The sequence below is a fragment of the Cololabis saira genome, chromosome 10, assembly GCF_033807715.1.
Source record: "Cololabis saira isolate AMF1-May2022 chromosome 10, fColSai1.1, whole genome shotgun sequence".
NCBI classification, from domain to species: domain Eukaryota; kingdom Metazoa; phylum Chordata; class Actinopteri; order Beloniformes; family Belonidae; genus Cololabis; species Cololabis saira.
Window position 1 is genome coordinate 20,247,866 of NC_084596.1, and position 22,032 is coordinate 20,269,897.

General features: G+C 40.9%; 1 protein-coding gene across 1 annotated transcript in view; it reads left to right on the forward strand.

Moving 5' to 3' along the window:
* The window catches only part of LOC133451902 (vasoactive intestinal polypeptide receptor 2-like), a 135,672-nt gene that overhangs the window by 38,717 nt on the left and 74,923 nt on the right, over positions 1-22,032 (forward strand). The window contains exon 2 of the mRNA XM_061731056.1: positions 79-184. Within this exon, the coding sequence (XP_061587040.1) occupies positions 79-184 (106 nt within the window). The remainder of the gene's footprint in view (positions 1-78; positions 185-22,032) is intronic.

Here is a 22,032-nt window from a genome sequence, read left to right on the forward strand (position 1 = left end):
TAATGTCACGATACTACAAAATTGAAGATTTTGCAGCTTTGACTTCTGAAAAGTAATTATGTTTTGCCTCCGTTGCAGGTTCACAGCCAACATCCAACCTGTAACTTCCTGCGGGAGGTAGAGAAAGACCAGGCCGAGTGTGTGAAGAGGCTGAGGGAGGAGGAGGCCGCCGGCAGGAATAAAGGTTACTCTCACTCACAGACGTCACATTTAAGGATAATATTTATGGTAAAAGGCCTTTCATCCCAAAGGGCAATTTTTTTTAACTTGGCATGTTTACCGGGCCATGATCCCTTTACATGCCCCACTTCCTTCTGGGACATCCTGGACAAACTGACCTAATTACCTGCATTAGCATTAGCATTAGCACACCTCGGTTGTTGACAAGGGAAGGACCGTAGATATCAGGGGCACCAGAAGTGCGGGGGGTCAGAAAGTGTGTGCGTGCGTGTGTGTGTGTGGCGATGTAGCTTTACCCGTCTCTAAGTCACGACAACAATCTTCCACGCAGTCGGAGCCAGCACTTGGCTGTTTCTGTTCAGTGCCGGCGGTTTCCACAGTCTCAGGGGGCACAGAGCTGCTACTGTGGGTTCTTCTGGCTGCCGCTGCGCTGGTTCTGGAGCTGAAGGGCCGGGCTCTGAAGGAGTCGTGGACGTCAGGGATGTTACGTTGAAGTTTAGTTTCTCTTATTCTCTTATGCACTGGCTCTTTTGACATGTTTGTAGAAGCATGCAGTCTATTTGATTGGATTAAAATGTAAACATTCTTCCTGTTGTATGTTTGCCTTATTTGTTTTACCTAATAGGCAAATGATTTAAATGTCTTTTTACCGTAAGTGTTGCAATATAGGGGCATTTGAGGAGTGATTCACGACTTAAGGCTGATTTAGGTTCCGCGTTACACCAACGCAGAGCCTACGGCGTAGGGTACGTGGCGACGCACACGTACGGTGCGCGTCGCCGCGTACCCTACGCTGTAGGCTACGCCGTCGAATTAACGCGTGACCTAAATCAGGCTTTAAAAAGAATGTGAGAGGAGGAACAAGGGGGCCATTGGCCCCCCACTTCCGGCGCTACTGGTAGATATATTTTCTGTGTCAAGAAGGATTGTAGTATAGCGTTGTTGAAACAGGCAAGTGGTTTATCTTCATGAGCTTTACAAGTAGCCAGCTAATACGTTCACACTAGAAGCTGCTAGACCTTCTAATGCTAACGTTGGTATACAGTGATATTTAGAGATATTTTGGATATTTTGACTTCAACGGACGGACTAATCTTGTCCCCATGCCAACATAGTTCTAACGCTAAGAAATGTACATTTAGTAGGGATGTCAAATTAGCGCGTTAATTGCGATTAATTAATAATTAATAAATTATATTTAGAGCGTGATGTTTTTTAATCGCTTAATTTAACTTTTTCTGTTTGCGAGTTGCCTTTATTTTGAAATCTGTGTTCTGTGTGCGATGGGCTGAGTTGTGGGTGGAAAACAACGCTCATTCACACCTTGAAGTGGACATTGATTGGCTGTCCCTGTGTTTGGGCATGGTTAGCTACGCTGGTAGACTCCAATTGTAGCTGGACAGGCATGGGGGGGAGTAGCAGAGAAGAGAGGTGAGAATGGAAGAGCATGTGAAAGTTTTCGGTCCAGTGACTGGGGAATTTACATTTCTAAAACGCCCCGATGGCACCATTGGTAAAGGTAGAGTGATATATGTTCTTTGTGGAAAGGACTTTGCTTCCCACCAAAGCAGCTCGAGTTTAGAATCATAAACACAGAGCGCTCTGAAAGATCCTCATGTTCGTTTGTCTGGTGTACCATAAGAAAACCAGTGAACAGAATCAAATGTTCATACAAGCTTTTTATTATATCATGCACAATGTTTTCCAGCCGGAGGTACACTTTTCTCAAACCACATAGGTATGAAAGAATCCTCGTGTTCGTTTGTCTGGTGAATCAAGAAAGACTAGTGGAAAGAATCACAGGTTAACAACTTTTAATCATGTCAAGCACAAGGTTTTTCCGGCCGGAGGTACATTTGCCTCCGGCCGGAGGTGCACTTCTGTTAGACCGCGTGGGTCCGAGAGAAATGCACATTGTTTTCATGAGTCCAGTCTTTTTTATACTGAAAAGGAGGTGTTCTTTGCAAGTGAATTTTCATTGGTGGAGAGAAACGGTAAAAGACCCCCAAAAGGTGTCACTTCTATCTCCTTTGTTATTTCTCTCACCTGGGGTGCCACCCCAGGTGAGAGAAATAAATGTCCACTGGGATATAAAAATATATGTGTTGTTTTTGTACCCCCCTTTTTAATAAAATAGAACACCCTGCTTAGCTGTATAGACAAAACAGAGTCCCAATCCTGCAATATTACACATGACCACCAGATGTGAAGATACAAGCAGAGCAACAAAAGAGAAAACCCACAAATATCAAGAACCATACATACAGATTAATATACAAATACATTCAACAACAATCATAAATTTAAAGCTGTGGAAGTCTGAATATTCATATTGTAAACAATTGTACATCTCATAATGGGTGAGCATTTCACAAATAAACCAAATAAATCAGTATAACCATGTGTCAAGTCCGTTATACATCCCAGTCAAAAATGGGGAAATCCAGGTGTCCAGGTTTACGGCAACAAAAATAATCCATTGTTCTTCTTGAGACGAGAGCACACCCACTTCATGATCCCTGTATGTCTCAAAAACAGAACGGACAGGTTGTACAGTAATAACTGTCTATCTATAATCTCAGTTGAGCCTTGCCCCTTTGTAACAAATTTAAATAACAGATGTTAGTTATTAGAAAAAATGGCATGCAAGTAGTTTGTATTCCTCTGACGTAATACATCTAATATCATTAATGCACCTGCTGTTTATGAAAATAATAGATTCAAAGAATTTAGTGTAGGTTCATGCACTCCGTGTGTTAAAGCATTTAGACAGGTCAACCTAAGTCCACTAATCAGTATATGAAATGATTATGATTGATATCACTACCGATTAACATTGTCTACTAACATTGTCTACTATCCCCCCCAATTTTTTATTTATTTCTTATTCTTTTATTCTTTCAACCCTTTCAACAGGCATGCGAACACTTTGGACAGATAACCATCTTTTCAAACTAATCCCCCCCAAAATATAAAATAAAAATAAAAAATCGTAAAATAATAAACAACCAGCTCTATGAAAAAATTTGTAAAACCGATGACCCATTGGAACAAAACAGTAGGAAATGAGTGTGTGCAGTATACCAACAATCGCCCTCGTGAAAACACCAGGCATCCGCAGAAAACCTCGGCCTTTCAGCACCCCCGGCCGTTCCCTCAGACATCACCAGAGCCGTAAGCAGATGGTCCTTTTGCCAGTGTCCAAGCATAGTTTCGACAGATGCAGTTGCATATTTTGAAGATCCTGTCGTTATTTTTCTCTGTTCTTCGTCAGCGTCTTGTGCGAGAGCCCACCTCGTATTCAGATGAAGTTCGTATCATCAGCCAACACAGCTTTGTCGTCTTTGACCTGAAGACGGACAGTGCTGCACATTGAAGCAGCGTAGGAGATGGATCTGAAGTTGATTTCTGTAAGAGGTTCTGTACCAGGGGTAACTTTCCAGTCAAGGCTCCATGGAAACCAGTGCAGCTCTACTTAGCACACTGCACACACCACATTTCTCTGGGTCATCAATCCTCCACCCTCTTTTTTTTTTTTTTTTTTACTAAAATAAAAAAAAAACATACCGGTATACTAAATCATGTTCTATGATCACAAAACTTCCATTACCACCACACCTTTCCATTTACCAAAATTTTGAGAGAACTAATCTCCAAGACAATTAAATTAGGGGGGGGCTTGGGGGTCATTGTTTGTCACCTCTCTGGCTTTCTCAATGTTGGTGGGGGCGCCTCCCACCCACTGTGACGTTTCCCAAAACAAAACAAAAGAGGACTGATTGTCAGTCCTGAAGAAAAAAGGGGGGGGCTCGCAGGGGGAGAGAGCGCAAATTAATAACAGATATACATTATACATGACAAGCAAAACAATAATAGACAACAAAATTCTGTTATTTGACATTTCTTTTCATTTAAGTTTGTCCTTATGTGTTCAAACTTTACTTATGATCTGAAGTAATCGAATCTCTGACTACTTTAAATACTTTTAACACAAGTAGAATGTTTTAAGACATGAGAGTCGCTTGTTACGGGTAGTTTAAGGCAATCCAATAACTAAGGCAGAAAACTGCTAATCTCTGTATATGGGCCCAGGATTGCTTAGACTTCCAGAAACAAAACCTCCTGTCTGCTCATCGGCGTGGTTTACCCCACTGCCAACGTCATTCCAGATGAGGTCCCAAAATCATCTGAACTTCAGAATCATAAACAAAGTTACCCAGCCGTGCACGGACTTGACACACTATATTCATCAATACGTTAAGACATTAATAGCTAAGGGGTCCGCGACCCCCGAAAGTCCGCGACTTTCAACTGAAACTAAATTTAAAAACATTGTGCACGACACATCAAAAAGTCAACCTGTCTATGTCAAAACCTATTTTTTAATTTTTATGAGCTTGAGAAAAATTCAATCAGACAACCACTATTAATTTGATAAATCCAAATGTGCAGAATTTCTACTCATCAGCGGTTTCTGCTTACCTTATTTTGTTTTGGTTGTCTGCATGAAAACTTCCAGGGCTCTACTTCTAGGATTCCACAGTCAGGATACAACCAGATCACGTTTCAGGGTCACCATTTGAAAGAATCCTCGTGTTCGTTTGTCTGGTGAATCAAGAAAGACTAGTGGAAAGAATCACAGGTTAACAACTTTTAATCATGTCAAGCACAAGGTTTTTCCGGCCGGAGGTACATTTGCCTCCGGCCGGAGGTGCACTTCTGTTAGACCGCGTGGGTCCGAGAGAAATGCACATTGTTTTCATGAGTCCAGTCTTTTTTATACTGAAAAGGAGGTGTTCTTTGCAAGTGAATTTCATTGGTGGAGAGAAACGGTAAAAGACCTCCCAAAAGGTGTCACTTCTATCTCCTTTGTTATTTCTCTCACCTGGGGTGCCACCCCAGGGTTGCCACCCCAGGTGGCAGATAAACCCCCCCAATGCTAAACATCTGTTTCTCCCCCAATGTCTCCTCTCAACAATGGTATGTATATTGTACTCAACTTCCAGTCTACCCGTAACACCAGGAGGTGGCTCCTTGTCTTACTGCATACAAGGTTACTTTGAATATAAAGAGAAAGCCCACCAGTGTTGGAAAATGCTTTCAGCTTTTAAATCCTAACAGGTAGGAGAGAAATGCACACTGTCGTCATCAATCCAGTCATATTTATACTGAAAATTGAGGTTTTTTGTACGTTATAGAAGCCAATGTTGAACCTTATCTGTTGAACCTTATCTGGGAGGCCAACTGCAGGGAAAGAAACTTAAACATGTCACACTTTAAGCCATATATTTTCTGTTGTCTATCTCTAATCCGACATGCCAACCCAGCAAAGATCTACGACAACAAAAACCCAGAGAAAAACAGGAGGAGACCCATCAATCTTAAACATCCGTTCCTCTTCACCATCCTCACCTAAAGAAGAACTCAGCTAATCAGCCTGCTCTTAAAACAGGAGGGGGTTCTGCACTGAGAGCAACCATCAGTGTACAATCTTATAGAAAAAACCCCTCATACTTTTAACAATTTCATAAAATCCTAACAATGACGTCATAAAGCCACTTTTTTTGTTGTTACAGAATATATCAATCTTTTGATCTGCCGCAATAATGTAATGAATTTAAAGGAAAACACCTCAAGTTGAGGGCTTTTCTCAGCAATCTTTAGGTGAGATTAAGAGATTAATTAGATCAATTAATTGCAGATCTTAATGAATTAATCCCTCAATTTTTTTAATCGCTTGACAGCACTGAAATTTACTTTGCTGAAATTCTCTTTGCTGATTCTGGTTCTGAGCCATTTCCATTACAGAGCCAGAGTGCAACAGGGTGAGGACGGGCTTTTTCTAATGACTCAAACAAGGGCGTCCAAGGATGACAGGTTGCAGAACCCTTGGACCTGCCTAGTGGAAACCTGGCTCGTGATGGTGCATGTAGGGAACATTTTCAGGATCGGTGCCCTCAGGGAATCTGGGAGGTTTTCTTTTTAATGTTTTTTGTTTTTAAATAAGAAACAGACATTTAGGACTAATCATCACATTCTTGGAAAGCTACGAGAGCTTAAAGGTGACCTATTATGGCATTTAATGTCTATTTTAAACAGGCCTTGAATGTCTTAAAAACAAGCTTTTGATTGTTTTTTCGACATAAATTAGAAATTCAGCCTCTGGGCCATGTCTTTATTTTTACCGTTTCTAACCTCCTTCTCCATGAGGGATTCTGAGTGGGCAGGGAGGCTATGATAATGAGGCTCTGCGCTGATTGGCTGCCTGAATGACGTGTAGCAGGGAGGACACAAAGCCTCGCTCTGGGCAGAAGAGCCGGCTCCGTACACTATTAAAGCGTGTCCCATGCGATGCGAGCGAGCGTCAGCGATAAAATCAATTCCATTGCTTTATTTTCTATTGGACTGTCCTAACTGGCCGCGAGCTTAACGGTTTCAGTGTGGACAGAGAGAGACCGATGTCACGCAGCTCGACGCGATAGTCGGACGCTCGCATGTTGTTACACGGTGTAAACGGATCTTAAGCCTGAATTACGGTTCTGCGTTAAATCGCCGCGTACCCTACGCCGTAGGCTCTGCGTTGGTGTAACGCGGAACCATAAATCAGCCTTTAGTTCCCTGAGGAGGGAATGGGTCGTCTTCACCTCGTCTTCACACTAATTCATACATGAAGATTTAATTGAATTCTAAACAGTTACACCACAGTTCTTTACTCCGATTCCTCATCATTTCATTTATTATGTTACAAGACAAATAAATCATGTTAACTGTAAAGAAATCACAACACTGAATGTTCACAAATGGCAACTTTATTGTTAAAAAAAATTAAATAACATTTGTACACATTATATTCACCATATACACTACTTATATACACACCATACACTGTTTATATACACCAAGTTGTATATAAATAACATTTATGCACTATTGCTGGCTCAAGGAAGGGCCGTGCATTTCTTCTGAAGGTGTCGTTGAACAGCTTCAGGTGCTTGGAAGATCTGAAACCATAGACCAGTGGTCCTCACTCCTGGTCCTCGAGAGCCGCTGTCCTGCATGTTTTTGATGTTTCCCTGCTCCAGTAAACCCTGATACAGATGACTGTGTCACCAACAGAACTGTGCAGACCTGGAGGAAAGATTGGTGATGCCCACTAATTAGAATCAGGTGTGTTCAGTTGCTCATTCAGTCTACATCTGGCAAACTGTTGTAAAAATGGGTCAGTGGGAGACAAAATGGCACATCAATACACCTATTTTCAGGAATAACTTATTAAGAATAGAGGAGAAGCCCATTATATTTTCGACATGGAGTAATAAAGGTGTTCACACCTTGTCACATATAATAAATGACACAGGGCTACGGTCTTTTAATGAATTAAAACAGTCATTTGATTTACCTGGTGGTACCTTTTTTTTATTATTTACAATTAAGAACAGTAATGCGTACATATGGGGTACCTTTAGGTCAAGCTTTACCTATTCATCCGCTAGTGAAGATAAATCATTTACAAAAAACTGGTGCATTTGTATCATATATATATAAAAAACTGCGACAAAAACTATATGTTCCGATGGGCATTGTCAGAGTATGGAATACTGATTTAAAAGATCATGGACAAAATATAGACTGGAAACGAGTATGGAATAATATCCTTTTGACATCTAGTAATTATAATCATCAGCTCATCAATTACAAAGTTATCCATAGATTTTATTTATCACCAAGAAAATGCTGTCAACTTAGAATAACCACAAGCCCAGTCTGTTCTTTATGTTCTTTGAATGTAATTGGTACATATACCCATATGATGTGGGAATGTCCAGGTGTTAACTCCTTTTGGCGGCAAGTTGTAGATAAGTTATCTGAGATAGTTGACCTTCATATACGTTGTCTTCCTAATATTATACTGTTAAACGATGATTCGTCTATCACTCTAAATAGAATTGAGAAGAAAATATTATTTTGTGGACTAACAGCAGCTAAGAAAATTCTAGTCAGTTTGAAAACTCCAAATGTTTTGATATGTCACTGGTTTTCATTATTTTTGAATGTACTGTCTTTGGAACTCTCAATTGTACACGGCACAGCAAAAGACACTGTAGATTAGGGTTGCCACCCGTCCCGTAAAATACGGAATTGTCCTTTATTTGAGAAAAAAATGTTGCGTCCCGTATTGAACTAATAGGGGACACGATTTGTACCGTATTTTCATTAACTTTTACACCATATTCTAGTTGAATTATTGAAATAAATGAACCTTTACACCATATTCTAGTTGAATTATTGAAATAAATTAACTTTTACACCATATTCTAGTTGAATTATTGAAATAAATTAACTTTTACACCATATTCTAGTTGAATTATTGAAATAAGTTAACTTTTACACCATATTCTAGTTGAATTATTGAAATAAATGAACCTTTACACCATATTCTAGTTGAATTATTGAAATAAGTTAACTTTTACACCATATTCTAGTTGAATTATTGAAATAAGTTAACTTTTACACCATATTCTAGTTGAATTATTGAAATAAATTAACTTTTACACCATATTCTAGTTGAATTATTGAAATAAATTAACTTTTACACCATATTCTAGTTGAATTATTGAAATAAGTTAACTTTTACACCATATTCTAGTTGAATTATTGAAATAAATTAACTTTTACACCATATTCTAGTTGAATTATTGAAATAAATTAACTTTTACACCATATTCTTCACCTGTAGGCTATATTATACATCTGGGCTGATGTGGACATACATAGCATAGGAGGATATTTCAGTTGCTAGTATGGTTGGCTGTCTGTACAGTCATGCAAGTTCAATGCTATTAAAGCACTTTAAACTTTAAATCAAAGCATTTAGTTTTTTCATATAAAATAAACACATTTTTATGCAGTTTAGAAGTTTTGGGGCTTTTTTTTGGCTCCTGCGCTGCTGAAATCAGGGCGTCCCTTATTTCTATTTCTGAAAGGTGGCAACCCTACTGTAGATGCCTTATCTAAGGCAGTGCAGAAAGCACAAAGACAGAATACAGACATTTGTGTTGGTTTTCACAACCAACAACAGAGCAATTTGCATGTCTAGCTCGAACAGACGCCATCACGATACACCGCTAGAAAAAAATGGCGGAAGCTCCGGCTGGCAGAGTTGTTGTTGTTGTTCCGGCCAGAGTTAGTTGTGGGCGTGGTTTCACGCACCAGAGGCCAACCGATGTAAATCGCTCCGTCGTTACGTAACGACGGGAGCAGAATCTGAACGGCTCGTAGAAGCCACATCACACTGGATGGCTCATCTGGGCGGCTGTACAGACACTGCAGAATTTGGTTGCTTTCCTCCTTCTCTGAGTTGGCAGGCTGAGGGGAGACCACTTTATATATGTTAAAGCAAGAAAAACGTGTTTTTCATAATAGGTTCCCTTTAAGATAGTAGCTCTCTTTTAAGCACGACAAGAGTTAAAGCAATTTTCTGAGGTTTTAATGAAATGTGTGTTACTCTTTAATCAAAATATCACAGCTCTTATTTCAACTATGTTTTTACTGCTGTATTCAAGGCAGCCAATCTTACAGAGTGAAGTGAGCCACTCAAATCTGCCTCACCACTTTCCACAAATTAAACTCAATAGCCGTTGAAAGACATTACAATCGTGGCTGATGGATTTGAAAATGACGAAAGTATTGGTTTTCACAAAGTTTGCTGCTTCCGTGTTTTCAGACCCTTTAGGCGTGCTGTCAATCAACTCCTGGGCAACATCCCAACTCACTCTTGCATTATTAATGCTTGGTGTGTGTCAGAATTGGTGGGGTTTTGTTTGTCCACCCACCTCTTGAAGACTGACCAAAATGGACAGTTTCTTGGCCGTGGACCCAAACGTCCAACGTTTTGTTTCTCCGAGCTGCTTAGTTATCATATTCTGGTACGCTGCTCCATCATGCTGGAAGAAGCATCGTTAGTCATCAAACTGTCCTTGGTTGAGAAAAAGTTGCTCTGGGGGGATGTTTTGGTACCATTCTTTATGTGAGTTAGTTGCAGCTGGTCGAGCGATCCTGCAGCAGGTCCACCGATCCTACAGCCGGATCAAACTTAGGAAACTTTCGTTCATAACAATTGGAAGTTCTTGTTGATCCGATAGCTGGTTGATTTAGTTACAGTCTTACCGGCGGCAAACCTTCAAAATCCTCTTACTGCACGTTTTACTCCGTGGGTAACCATGGTTACCGCCAGAGGTGGACAGAGTACTCGACCCCAGTACTTGAGTAAGAGTACAAATACTACTGGTCAAAATTTACTCCGTTACAAGTAAAAGTAGCTCAGTCAAAATATTACTCGAGTAAGAGTAGAAAAGTACTTGCTTTTAAAGGTACTTAAGTATCCAAAAGTAAATGCTTTTAAATTTACTTTAAGTAAAAGTAAGAGTAAGAGTAAGAGTAAATTTCTTATTTTCCACATCAGTAAATTACTATATTTTTTTCTAAATTAATTTAAGGATCTTTTAACTCTTGTTTCTGAGAATTAACTCTTTGAAACCAGCTGCAATGATGTGCTGCTTTTAGAACCACAATGTTATATAAAACCTGCAGAAACACCAAAAACAAATCAAATGAATGGGATCATAAGAGGACAGCAGATGCTGCAGAGTTTATTAACAATCATGAACTGAAACCAAATGAACCTGCACCATCCAACTAAGTCTGGATCCCCCTCAAAGACCACTGCTATACAAAAAAACGACATCTCTGCTTTCATTAACTCAATGTTGTAGCCATTGTTGCGGCTATGTCTTGACGCGGCTCTGTCTTGACAAACGCAGGCTACTTTGGCGGTATCGTTTTGAGGAGTCTTGACGTATTTCCGCTTTACGTACATCCCAGTGGAGAGCGTGCACTGTGATAGGTCTCCTCCTTTGACAAAAACAGCTTGTGTCCAATAGGATTTTAGGGAAGAAGAAAAAAGAGCAGACCTGAAAGTAACGAGTACTTTTCAGCCTTCCTAGAAATCTACTCGAGTAAAAGTAAAAATATTTGTCTTGGAAATGTATTCAAGTAAGAGTAATAAGTACCAAAGAAATCTAATACTCAAGTAAAGTACAAATCCTCTGGATATGTACTTAAGTACAGTACTCTAGTAAATTCACTCCGTTACTGTCCCCCACTGGTTACCGCCCTCCTTTTTTAAGGATGCGTCTGTCATTCCAAGTCGAGCAGCTTCACAGCGTGATCTCCAGCCTCGTCAACACTCAGCCGTATTAACGAGAGTATCGCCGACAGGATGTTAGCTTGTCGGGGCTGAAATTAAGTGCAAAAAGGTTTTTTTTTAAATTTTGGGGGATTTAGTTCATTTTCATGGCGAAGGAGGACTTGACCGGATCATTATAGACTGCCGAGGAAGAAGTGAAGCAGCAAACCTAAAGAAAACCTTAAGGTTTCTCTAAATCTCTGAACCTTTGGCCACAGCTGTAACTTGAATGAAAGGAGGCGGTAAACTGACCGCTTACACCATCCCCTTCATTCATTCATCTCCTTCAAGCTGCTTCCACGAGTTTCACAGGTCAAAGGTCCGTATTCTTATTGTTCAATAATACCTGGGGAGGTGTTATTGATTACCGTCCTACACCAATCGAACACGTCACCGTCAGCCGTGTGCTACAGTGACTGACAGTTGGAGGATTTTTAAATTTGTTTATTTTTTACCTTTTTGACAGCAAACCCCACGTGGTGGATCAATGGATGTGTAGGATTGATCTGCACTTGGAGTTTAGAGGGCCAGTCTGCATAAGCAGACTTTCCAGGACCTCCTCCTCCTCTTTTTTAAAACTTTTATTTATTGCTATTGACAGGGAGTAACTGTGCACCTCCTAAAATGACAGCTAAGCCTGGAGTTGTCTTAAATTTAACATACCCTTGTGTATGTGGCAGTTATTGCCATATTCCTGCTGTGCCTTTTGTTATACCTTTTTTTTTTTTTTTTTTTTTTTTTTTTTTTTTTTTTATCGCTAGTGATCTCAGAGACCTCATGACAATCTCAGGGCAGAAATGGTTTGAGTTTTGTCGTCTGTGCTCAGCATTCAGCCCCGGCTCTGCCGACATGTTGTAGATTTTTCGAGTCTTTTTCCGGGCATCACTCGGGCCTTGGAACGCTCTCGCAGTTGTTCCCAGATGTAAACAACTCCCCAGTGGGCATCGTTGCTCATCGTGACAGATGTTCATGAGTTTGTTGTTGTGATGGTGGCTTCGGTAGCTGCGTCACTGAAGCCCCAAATAACAAAATGTTCCTGAACCTCACAACCGCTGACGGGAAGCTGCCGTTAGTGGCGAATCAACACCATAATGCAAAAGCAGGAGTTTCTGCATGCAGTGGATTCAGCATGATGGTGGGGTGAAGGTGGCCTGTGATGTAACAGCAGGCTGTTCAAAGTAAATATATGATGTGTTTTTTATTTTTATTGCAAACATGTTTCCTTTCAAAACAGAACATTTGTATCAAGAGTGTAGTTTTATCGAAAATTATGCGTTTATAGCTTGATGAGTTTAAATCCTCGGCTTTCATCCGATGATTTGGATTCTGTCTTGCTGTATTTAGGACATAAAATGAAAACGGTACAATCTACTACATTTGTTTTATTGATCTGTTGCACTGAAAATCTACGTGATTTAATCTGTATTAAACTTAAATCTGGATTTAAAATGTTTGACCAAATTTAGATTAAACCAATACTAATCATGTACTTCCTTCTCTGTGTTTTATAATTCTTTCATCCCGTTAAAGTAAGATTATCTTTTTTTTGTGCTTTAACTCTGTTATATCATGTTTGTTCTCATTTTGCGGAAGAATCAAACATTTACCACAATGAACACAAGAAAAGTTCAGGTTTTTAAAACACAGAATAAAAAACCAGAAGCTGATTTCACGCTGCATGATTCTCAGAGTCGGTAGATTGTTGACCTTTTTTTCAACACAACAGCGTCGGAAATTAAACCCCACCAAATGTGTTTTTTCGGTCGGCCTGACACAGGTACATGAAACAAACAATAAAAGAAAGGAAAATGTTTTTTTGACGTTCGACAACAGAGAAGTCAATCTCCGACTTGGTTAGTCTCCCCCGTTTAAACGAGACGCACAACATGACGGCTTCTTTTGAACATAAACTTAAAGAAAAGATATAACAAAACGGATAAAAAGATGTGCTACATTCATTTCATCTCTTTGTACAGATAATGTTTTAAACCAAGAAGAAAAGCCAAAAAGGAAACAAACCGTAAAGGATTTTCACTTGAAAGCCTTTTATTCATTTGTAGTAATAATGAGATAAAACCTATAATCAATGCTGGATGTTTATGGATCACCTTCATTATTGCACATCTTGGATCTTTTAACCCTATAAAACTTGAGACATGAATTTCTGAAACGTATCTACTCCCCACATTATCAAAACAAAACAAAAAGTTTGATACAATAATCTTAAAATAAATGAATAAATAAATAAATAAATAAAGTAAATAACATAACCCAATGTATTCATAATGATACAATTATTATCTCAAAACTGGTATAGCTATTGGCCATCCGGGATAAGTAGATGAAGATGGATGGATGGATGGATGGATGGATGGATGGATGGATGGATGGATGGATGGATGGATGGATGGATGGATGGATGGATGGATGGATGGATTAAAGGGTTAATTTCACCTGCTGACATTTATGGATTCCAGTCAAATTCTGATTTTTTTTTTTTATAAAAATGCTGCTGAGTCCTTTTGTGAAGTGTGATCTTCTGCAGAAACTCGGAGGTCAGTAAAGGGAGGTTTAACATTGATCTGGCTGGTTTTTCCTAAAGTAAAACCAGCTCTGAACTGGTTCCGAGCACCAGCTTCAAAGCGGTCAGGAAGGTGTCTGTGATTTAGTTTCACGGTGCCATAAAGTGACCCACGGTCACAGTTTCTTCAAATGCCATTAACACTGATAATTAAAAACAAAAAAACCTCCAACAAACCTTCAGCACCTCTGTATGAGGGAAATGTGGTGGGTGAACGGGGAGGGTGCCTGTGCTCAGACACGATTATTAAACTGCTCTAAACCTGATGACGAATCGGTTTTCGGATTTCCCTAAGCAGCTCCAGACACAATCGTTATTAAACCATATCAACACTGTTTCTGATTAGATATTTACATAAGTGGAGTCTTAAAAGTAACGTAAATCTGGGACAGTTTGAAAAGTTGATATTTGCATCGGCTTATAGAGAAAACGTCACTCTGCTTATTGGATTTAACTCTCTCAAAAGTTTTTCAAAAGACCAACTTTTGGTGGTTTTTTTCCCCCCCGTAACTGTATATGTGCTCCTAAAACATTTCTCTGATCCGCTGCCAGCCGCAGGACCTGAACAGAAAACTTCCCACAATGGCGGTTGTACTTGCTGAAGAGCCTCCGCAGCGTTTCCTCTCAGTCGATGTGAGCTCTGAACGCCTAGTCCCTCTCCGCCGTGTTAATTAAGGCTCAATGACTGGAAGTAGGGCGAAGCAACAACATTGCTCCACCCGGCGGGGTTGAGCTGTTTTATTTTAACAGGGCCCCTCTGGATTTTATCTGATGCTGCAGGTGATTTTGGTGGCACAAACAGGTTTTCATTTAGCTGCATCAACCCCAGTGGAAGCGAAAGCCCCTGATCTCGGTGCCGGCGCTTCTCTCCGCACGTCCTGCCGAGCGGCCGGACCCGACTGACTCAAGGTCGCTTTTCATCCTTCGGCACGTCCAAGCTATTTGTGGAGCGTGTCAAAGACATTCAGCATGTCGCAGGTACCTGATATTGAACCTTCGTTGCCACTCAAGGAGACGCTGAATGTTTCTGATGCCCTTATGCACATTTCCCATCTTGTTAAAGTTTAGTACATCATTAAAATGTACGTAAACTTCATTGTTCTGCCAACAGTGAAACAGATTCACCACACCATTATGTCTGTATTCGTACATTTTTCCTGCAGCGTTGTTTGACTCTTGGGTCAGTTTCTTAGATACTTAGTAGCTGCATTTCAGATGCCGTTCACTCGTACCCTTCCTGAATTACGTTGTTACAAACATGTTTGAGGCTGGCGTCTGTTTTATTGAAAGCCTTTGGTTCACATAAATGCGCCGCTGGGGCCGAATTGTAACTGATTCTGTTACACAAGAGAGGTTGAGGTGATAAACACCAGTTGAAGTTGATCAGAGATGGAAAGTTGTTTGGTTGTTGTTTCACAGTCGCAGGAAGAAATGCTAGTGGTGATAAATTGTGCTGAATGCTTGTGACATCTTCAACTGCTGTTTGACTTATTTTAACTTAATTACACAAACCTTTATAAACTAGCAAAGAGGGTTACCTCTACTCCCTCTTCTTGGCGTTTCAAGCGTCTGTGTTCAGTGTTGTGACGGGTGTTCCTGCTTCTTTACCTGCTCTCACTGCAGGTCTGTCAGGGCTGGTGTGGTGAGGACCCAGATGCAGGAGAGCGAAAGGCAGGAGTTCAACAAAAAAGGGTTTATTTACAAAAACCAAAATCCAAAAGCGCTGCTTGGCAGGATCAAAAAACAGGGATCAAAAAACTTGGCAGGACACATGGAGGGAAGCACAGTGGCAGGAAACAGTACGGACCGACAGGGAGAAGGGGAATGACAAGACCAGATATACACAGGGGATAACGAGACACAGGTGCAGACAATCAGGGCAGATGGGAAACAGGAGGGACAGAACTGAAACTCAAAAACTGGGGGGAAGTGTCAAACCCTGACAAGGTCAGTGTCATCTGCAAACATCATCATCCTTGGAGACTCCTGTGTAGCATCATCTGTTGTCCTGTACATCACCATAGCAAACAACAAGGGGCTCAAAGGCGATCCTTGGTGCAGTCCCACCTCCACCTTGAACTCCACTCTCACACCTACAGCACACCTCCACTTATCATACTTCTTTATACAGTACTCTAGCTCCTCTCTCTTCACCCTGTCATATGCTTTCTCGAGGTCTACAAAGACACAACGCAACTTTCTTTGGCCTTCTGCATACTTTTCTATTAACATTCTCAAAGAAAATATTGCGTCTCTTTTTTTGGCATTAAACATACTGCTGTTCACGAATGCTCTATTCTGCCCTTGGTCTCACCTCCACGGCTTGTTCCCAAAACTTCATTGTATGGCTCATGAGCTCTGTGGGAACTATTTTGTTTCTGCCCATTTATCAATTCTTTGCATCAACTGGGGATTCGAGAAAACTCTGCTCCTGTCATCTCTCATAGGTGTGAGGAATAGGCTTCAAAGCTGCTCTTCAGAGAGCGACGCAACTTCACAGAGGGCTTTTTCAAGTCTTTTTGAACAGTTTGTGGTTTCTACACATCTGTTGGCATTACTACTTCTAAGATTCAATGCAAAGAAATGCATTTCAGAGCAGATGGATGGAAACTTTGCAGCAACGATAAGGGAGATGACGCAATCTGCTTTTCACCATTTTGAAGTTGTGATGTGCAATCAACATTTATAAATCCATGATTTCCCTAACATCTGAATATTTATTAGCGTAAAGATTGCCTGATTGCACAAGTGATCTTTCCCTCTCACAAATTATCAAAGCAAGGTGTTAAAATAAAACCTTTGAGTGTGGTTGGGTACCATCGATGTGTTTTTTCTCTCAGTGCTGCTCAAAGGGCTTCCAGTTTTAATTTTCCATTTTTATTTTGGACTAAGAAGCTGCGGGCTCTTAGAGCATCTTCCACTTCTTCAAGGCCACATTACGTGTTTAATCAGTGAGTAATTTTCAATTCCGGCTCACCATGCCTGGTTTTGGCTGGAAATGTCATTAAAATATTAATCATATTGCATTGTGGTGCAGATAAAGTGTGTTAATTTATGTCAACACAGGTACCATGAGTTCAGACACAGCCTCACAGCAGTCTGCCCAACTATTTCCAAGTGTGATCTATCGTTGGACATGTTTGATGTTTCTCGAGAACATACACCAGATATAGTGCTGTTTAAAGATTTGAAAAAAGCTTGATGGGGATGCGTTATAATTGTTTCATGCCTCATTTTAATCTTAGTTTAATTTCAGAGCAGATTTTATCACACTGTTTTCTTTCTGCTGTTTCATGGAGGTGATAAAAGTTTCACTGGCTTTCTGCCAGTGTTGAGATGTTGGGCCAGCCTGACAAAAATGAGGATGTTCGGAAACTTTTCAATGCTGAATTAAGCAAAGCGTGCACCCAGAAGTTACATGTGCTTAAAGGGTGTTATTTTAATAGGCTGTATAGTCCTACAGTCTATTTATACAAAGTAAAGTGAGTTCTATTTAAACTGTTTCTGAAGAGCCGTCTCTACGGAAGTGTGCAGAAAAAGGAGGAATCACTTAGATTAAGTTTTCTCTCTTCATGCATCAGTGAGTCTGGATCTGTATTGGAGCCACTCCACCCCAGAGATTAGTGCACTCAGACTCTTTCACCTCGCTTTTCCATCTGTTATTTCTTCCCATTCGCCACTTTTTCCCTCCTTGGTTCTTCTCTCCCTCCCTCAGACTCATTCTTCTCCGTCTCGTGTTATTAAGAATTCTGGGGACTGATGGGTGTCTTAAAATAGCTTCTTACCTTTATAGATCTTATTCGGAGAGGTGAAGACGAGAACACTGCTCCTGCGTCAGACCTTCACTGGGGACCACCTGTGGGTCAAAGCGGGAGGCTGCAACAAATTAGCTTGTGATGATGGAGGTACAGAGTGGCTTGTATGAAGCAATACCACTGCGAAAGGCGGCCGGCTGGAGACGATATCTGTAAGACGATGATGAAGGAAAAGAAAGGAATGAATACATTCAGCATGACAACTCTAAAATCTTGTAAGTTGTGCAAGATTGAACAGAAGTAAAAGCAGAAGAAGAAAAGGTGCCATGACCGTGGAGTTCTGGATCAACTCTGTACTGTATCACTTGGGTCCAGGAGGGTACACGTAGGGTTGCCAACCGTCCCTTGAAAAACGGAATCGTCCCGTATTTACAAACTAAAGTACGCGTCCCGTATTGAGCTGAAAAGGGAGGCACTTTGTCCCGTATTACTGTGAGAGTCAGAAAATATTCATAAAATACCAATGAAAAATGGCATTGAGCTCTTTTTTTTATTTTATTTCTGTTTTACTAGAACTGTAGCCTACAGTCATGGCCTTTGAGGCACAAATATGTTTACAAGTTTTCTACAGACTTTCTGTTTGAACTTTTGTTATTGCACTAAAAATGTGCACTATTACAGAATGGATGTTCTGCTTTCTTTCTATTGTTTTATATTAATTTATACTATTTTAAGTTAAGCAGGACAGGTTTCTGTTTAAGAAAGACACTTATTTTATTCAGTTCATTTTGTTATTTTGTATTACAGTGAATTGCTGGATAATAATTTGTTTTCCATGTGTTCATGGCATTCAAAAATATGCATCTAATTCAATTCAGGTTTGAGTCAAACAGTTAAAAAATCATTTCACTCACAAAAAAGGGGCTAAAGAAATTCACCACGCCAGGAAAGGTGAAACCAATGGGGTTGGCCGGCCCTGCCGATGACGTGTCCCTTATTTATTTTTCAGGGAGTTGGCAACCCTAGTTACACAGGACTTTTCCCGGCTGGAAGACATGTTCTTCGGGGTATCCTGTGAGAAGTGCTCCGGGAGCATGGGGTATAGGGCCATTCAGTGCCTTTTATTCAAATTGAGTAAGTTGGTTTGGTCTGCTGTGGCGGTAGGAAGTTAGATCTGTTCCAGGTTGGAGTTGAGTCCTAGTCGGGGCTGCCCTTTGTCACCGATCTGTTATTAACTTCTCAGAACATCATTCTAGTTTCAGACAAGAGCTGGGGGGGGTGTCCGGTTCTGTGGTGACTGGATTTCATCTCTGTTTTTTTGCAGATGATGTGGTCCTGCTGGCATCATCCAGCAGGGATCTTCATCAAATGGACGGATTTGCAGCCGAATGTGAAGCAGCAGGGTTTAGAAACAGGTCGGAAAAGGGAGGAACTGCCTCTCTAGGATGGACGTGAGGTTTTTTGTTCATCAGCGAGGGGAGATCGGAGCTGTAGATTGACAGGTGGATCAGTGTGGCATCTGCAGTAATTTAAACTACAGGCCTGTTATAGTGAAGAGAGAGTCGGACCAAAAAGGAGAAGTCTGGTTACTTGTTGATTTATGCCTCTCGTCCACGCTCATGAATTTGTTGGTGGAGACAGAAGGAAACGAGGGTGTGAATCGAAGCAGCTTCGTCTCCAGGGTGACTGGACTCTCCTTCAGAGATGGGATGAGAGGTCAAGGTATTGTACAGATTCTGGGAGTGGAGTCACTGTCCCTCCACATCGAGAGGAGCTAGTTAAGGTGGTCCGGGGCATCTGCTCAGGATGCTTCTTGGCCCGGCTTGCTCAGCTAAGAGGAGACCTCGACGTAGACCGAGGACTCCCTGCAGAGATTAGAAGTTTCTGAGTTCAGCTGCTTTTAAAATGTGGTAAGAGACAATAAGAGAACAGAGTGTGAAAAAAACTTCACCAGTTATGAAGCGGGTGTGGAAAACACAAATGCCAGAGATTATGGAGGCAGGAGAAATCAAACGGGCAGGGAATCCATGACAGCAACCAAAACAAAGACCACAATCGGATGGGCTGGCAGGGAAATGAGGGAAGACAAAATATACTCACCAGTGGACATGGTCTGAAAAGTCAGAAGAGATGCTAACAAGGACACTCAAACCAGTACTCAACACAAAGAAGCAGACTTTCACACTTAAACAGGAAATGAACCGACCAGCAACAACACAAGACCAAACATAGGAGAACTGAGATCAACCCAGGAAATATGAGAATAGAAAAGGCAACAGTTCCTTGAAGTAATCACTTTTCCATGTAAGACCGTCAGTCTCTGAACATTAATTTTGACCCTGTTTCTCACAATGTTGCTTCAGTTCGTGGATGCTTGCAAGCAGCATCCATTTGCACTCCTCTCTTAAGCTCCTACTACAGCATTTCAATCAAGTTAAAGTTGTCTGGACTTTGATGAGGCAACTCCAAAACCCAGATCCCTTCATTTCTCATTTCATTGCATAATCAAATTTCAGGACATTTGAGTCTGGAATACTTTGATATTCAGAGGAGTTCATCCTTGACTTAATAGTGAGTGTTATGCGCTCCCTCCCCCTTCTTGTTCTTGTCTTCCTTGTATTTAAGAGGGATGGGAGGAGCAGGTCTCTCTCTCAGACCAGGCAGCCTCACCTTGGTGTCAGGGTTGATCCTGTGTTTCTTTTGTTTGTGTTGCTTTGAGGATGGGGGTTTGTCAGTTTGGTTTTCTTTCCTCGGTTTTTGTTTTGGTGAGGTTAGGTTCTTGTTCTTGTTAGGTTAAGGAGGGAGGTTCTGGGTCCAACGGCCCACTGTGTGGTTGGCTCAGGCTTCCCTCATGGTCTTTTCTTTTGTTTATTGTTTTGTTTGGTCAGGCCTCCAGACTCTTGATGTTATGTTAAGTTATGGTGTTTTTTTTGGTTTGTGAATAAACCTGTTTTTTTATATATACGCACTTAAACTCAAGTGTGGTGTCCTTTTAGATATGTTCTGGTCACAGAGTTGAGCCGAGTGGTCCAACTTGTGATCGTAACAGTGAGCAGATGTTATGGCTGCAAGACGAGCCCAAATCATCACCCCTCCACCACCATGCTTGACAGTTGGTCGCCTGGCCAACCCTTCTAACTCTTTACTTACCTTAATTTATGCTTCCATGTCAACTGGATGCAAAGCCAACACCATCGTCGTTACACTGTCTTATACCTTCCTAAGTTCTGCAAAAGTGGCCCACTAGGCGGCTCGCATTCCACGCCCGGCTCCAAGCCAGCGAGCCGGGCTTCTTACCCATTTAAAGTTTGAGAATAGGTTGAGATCGTTTTGACCCAAAGACCTCTAATCATTCACTTTACCATTCACTTTACTTCACCTTTACTTCGATTAGTTTTTCGCCCCTGTACCCAGGTCGGACGACCGATTTGCACTTCAGGACCGCTACGGGCCTCCACCAGAGTTTCCTCTGGCTTCGCCCTGCCCAGGCATAGTTCACCATCTTTCTGGTCCTATCGCCAGCATCCTATCCTATCCTGACAACCATCCAATCAGCAGAGGCCTGGCTTTGTCCATTGGATGGAGAAGTGTAAATCAGGCTTTGAAGAGTTTTATTTCCAGGGGACAGGACCAATGTCCTCTGGATACCAATGATCCTCTGGGGGGGACCTTCTTTTTCACACGGCTGTACAAATGATGTGCAGCTTGGATGTTTGATGGAGCTTGGTCATTCAGAGCTTTGATTGCCAGGAAAAACAGAATTCAGGATTTTATCAGGAACCACTGAAGATAAAAACTGGGGAACTGTTTTTTTTTTTTTTTTCGCTTCCTCCTGCTGTGTTTTGGATCTGTTTATTTTTCTTCTGGATAATAATGATACAACAATATTTGTATTAAAGATAAATATTCAAGATAACTGTAGTCCTGGGAATACCTTAAAGACTAATTTACTTTGATAAGTTAAAGCATGGAAATTTGATTGGATGCCACATTTTCTCAGACCTAGAACACAGATTATTCTAAGTGATTATCTCCTGCTTATTCATACATATTTAGTTGATTGTTATGAACGGCACTCAGGATTCACGTTGTCATTTCAAGGTGACAAGTTTGACCCCTGCAAATCAAAGTTCATCAGTGAGCAGTAATGTGTCCTGACAAAACAAAAGCCCTTCTTATTTTCTTGTCACTCTGGACAATGAAGTCCTCAGCTGAGCCAAGTAAAATGTCACATCCAGTTTGTAGCTTTCTTTTTGTTTATAGCTTGTTTT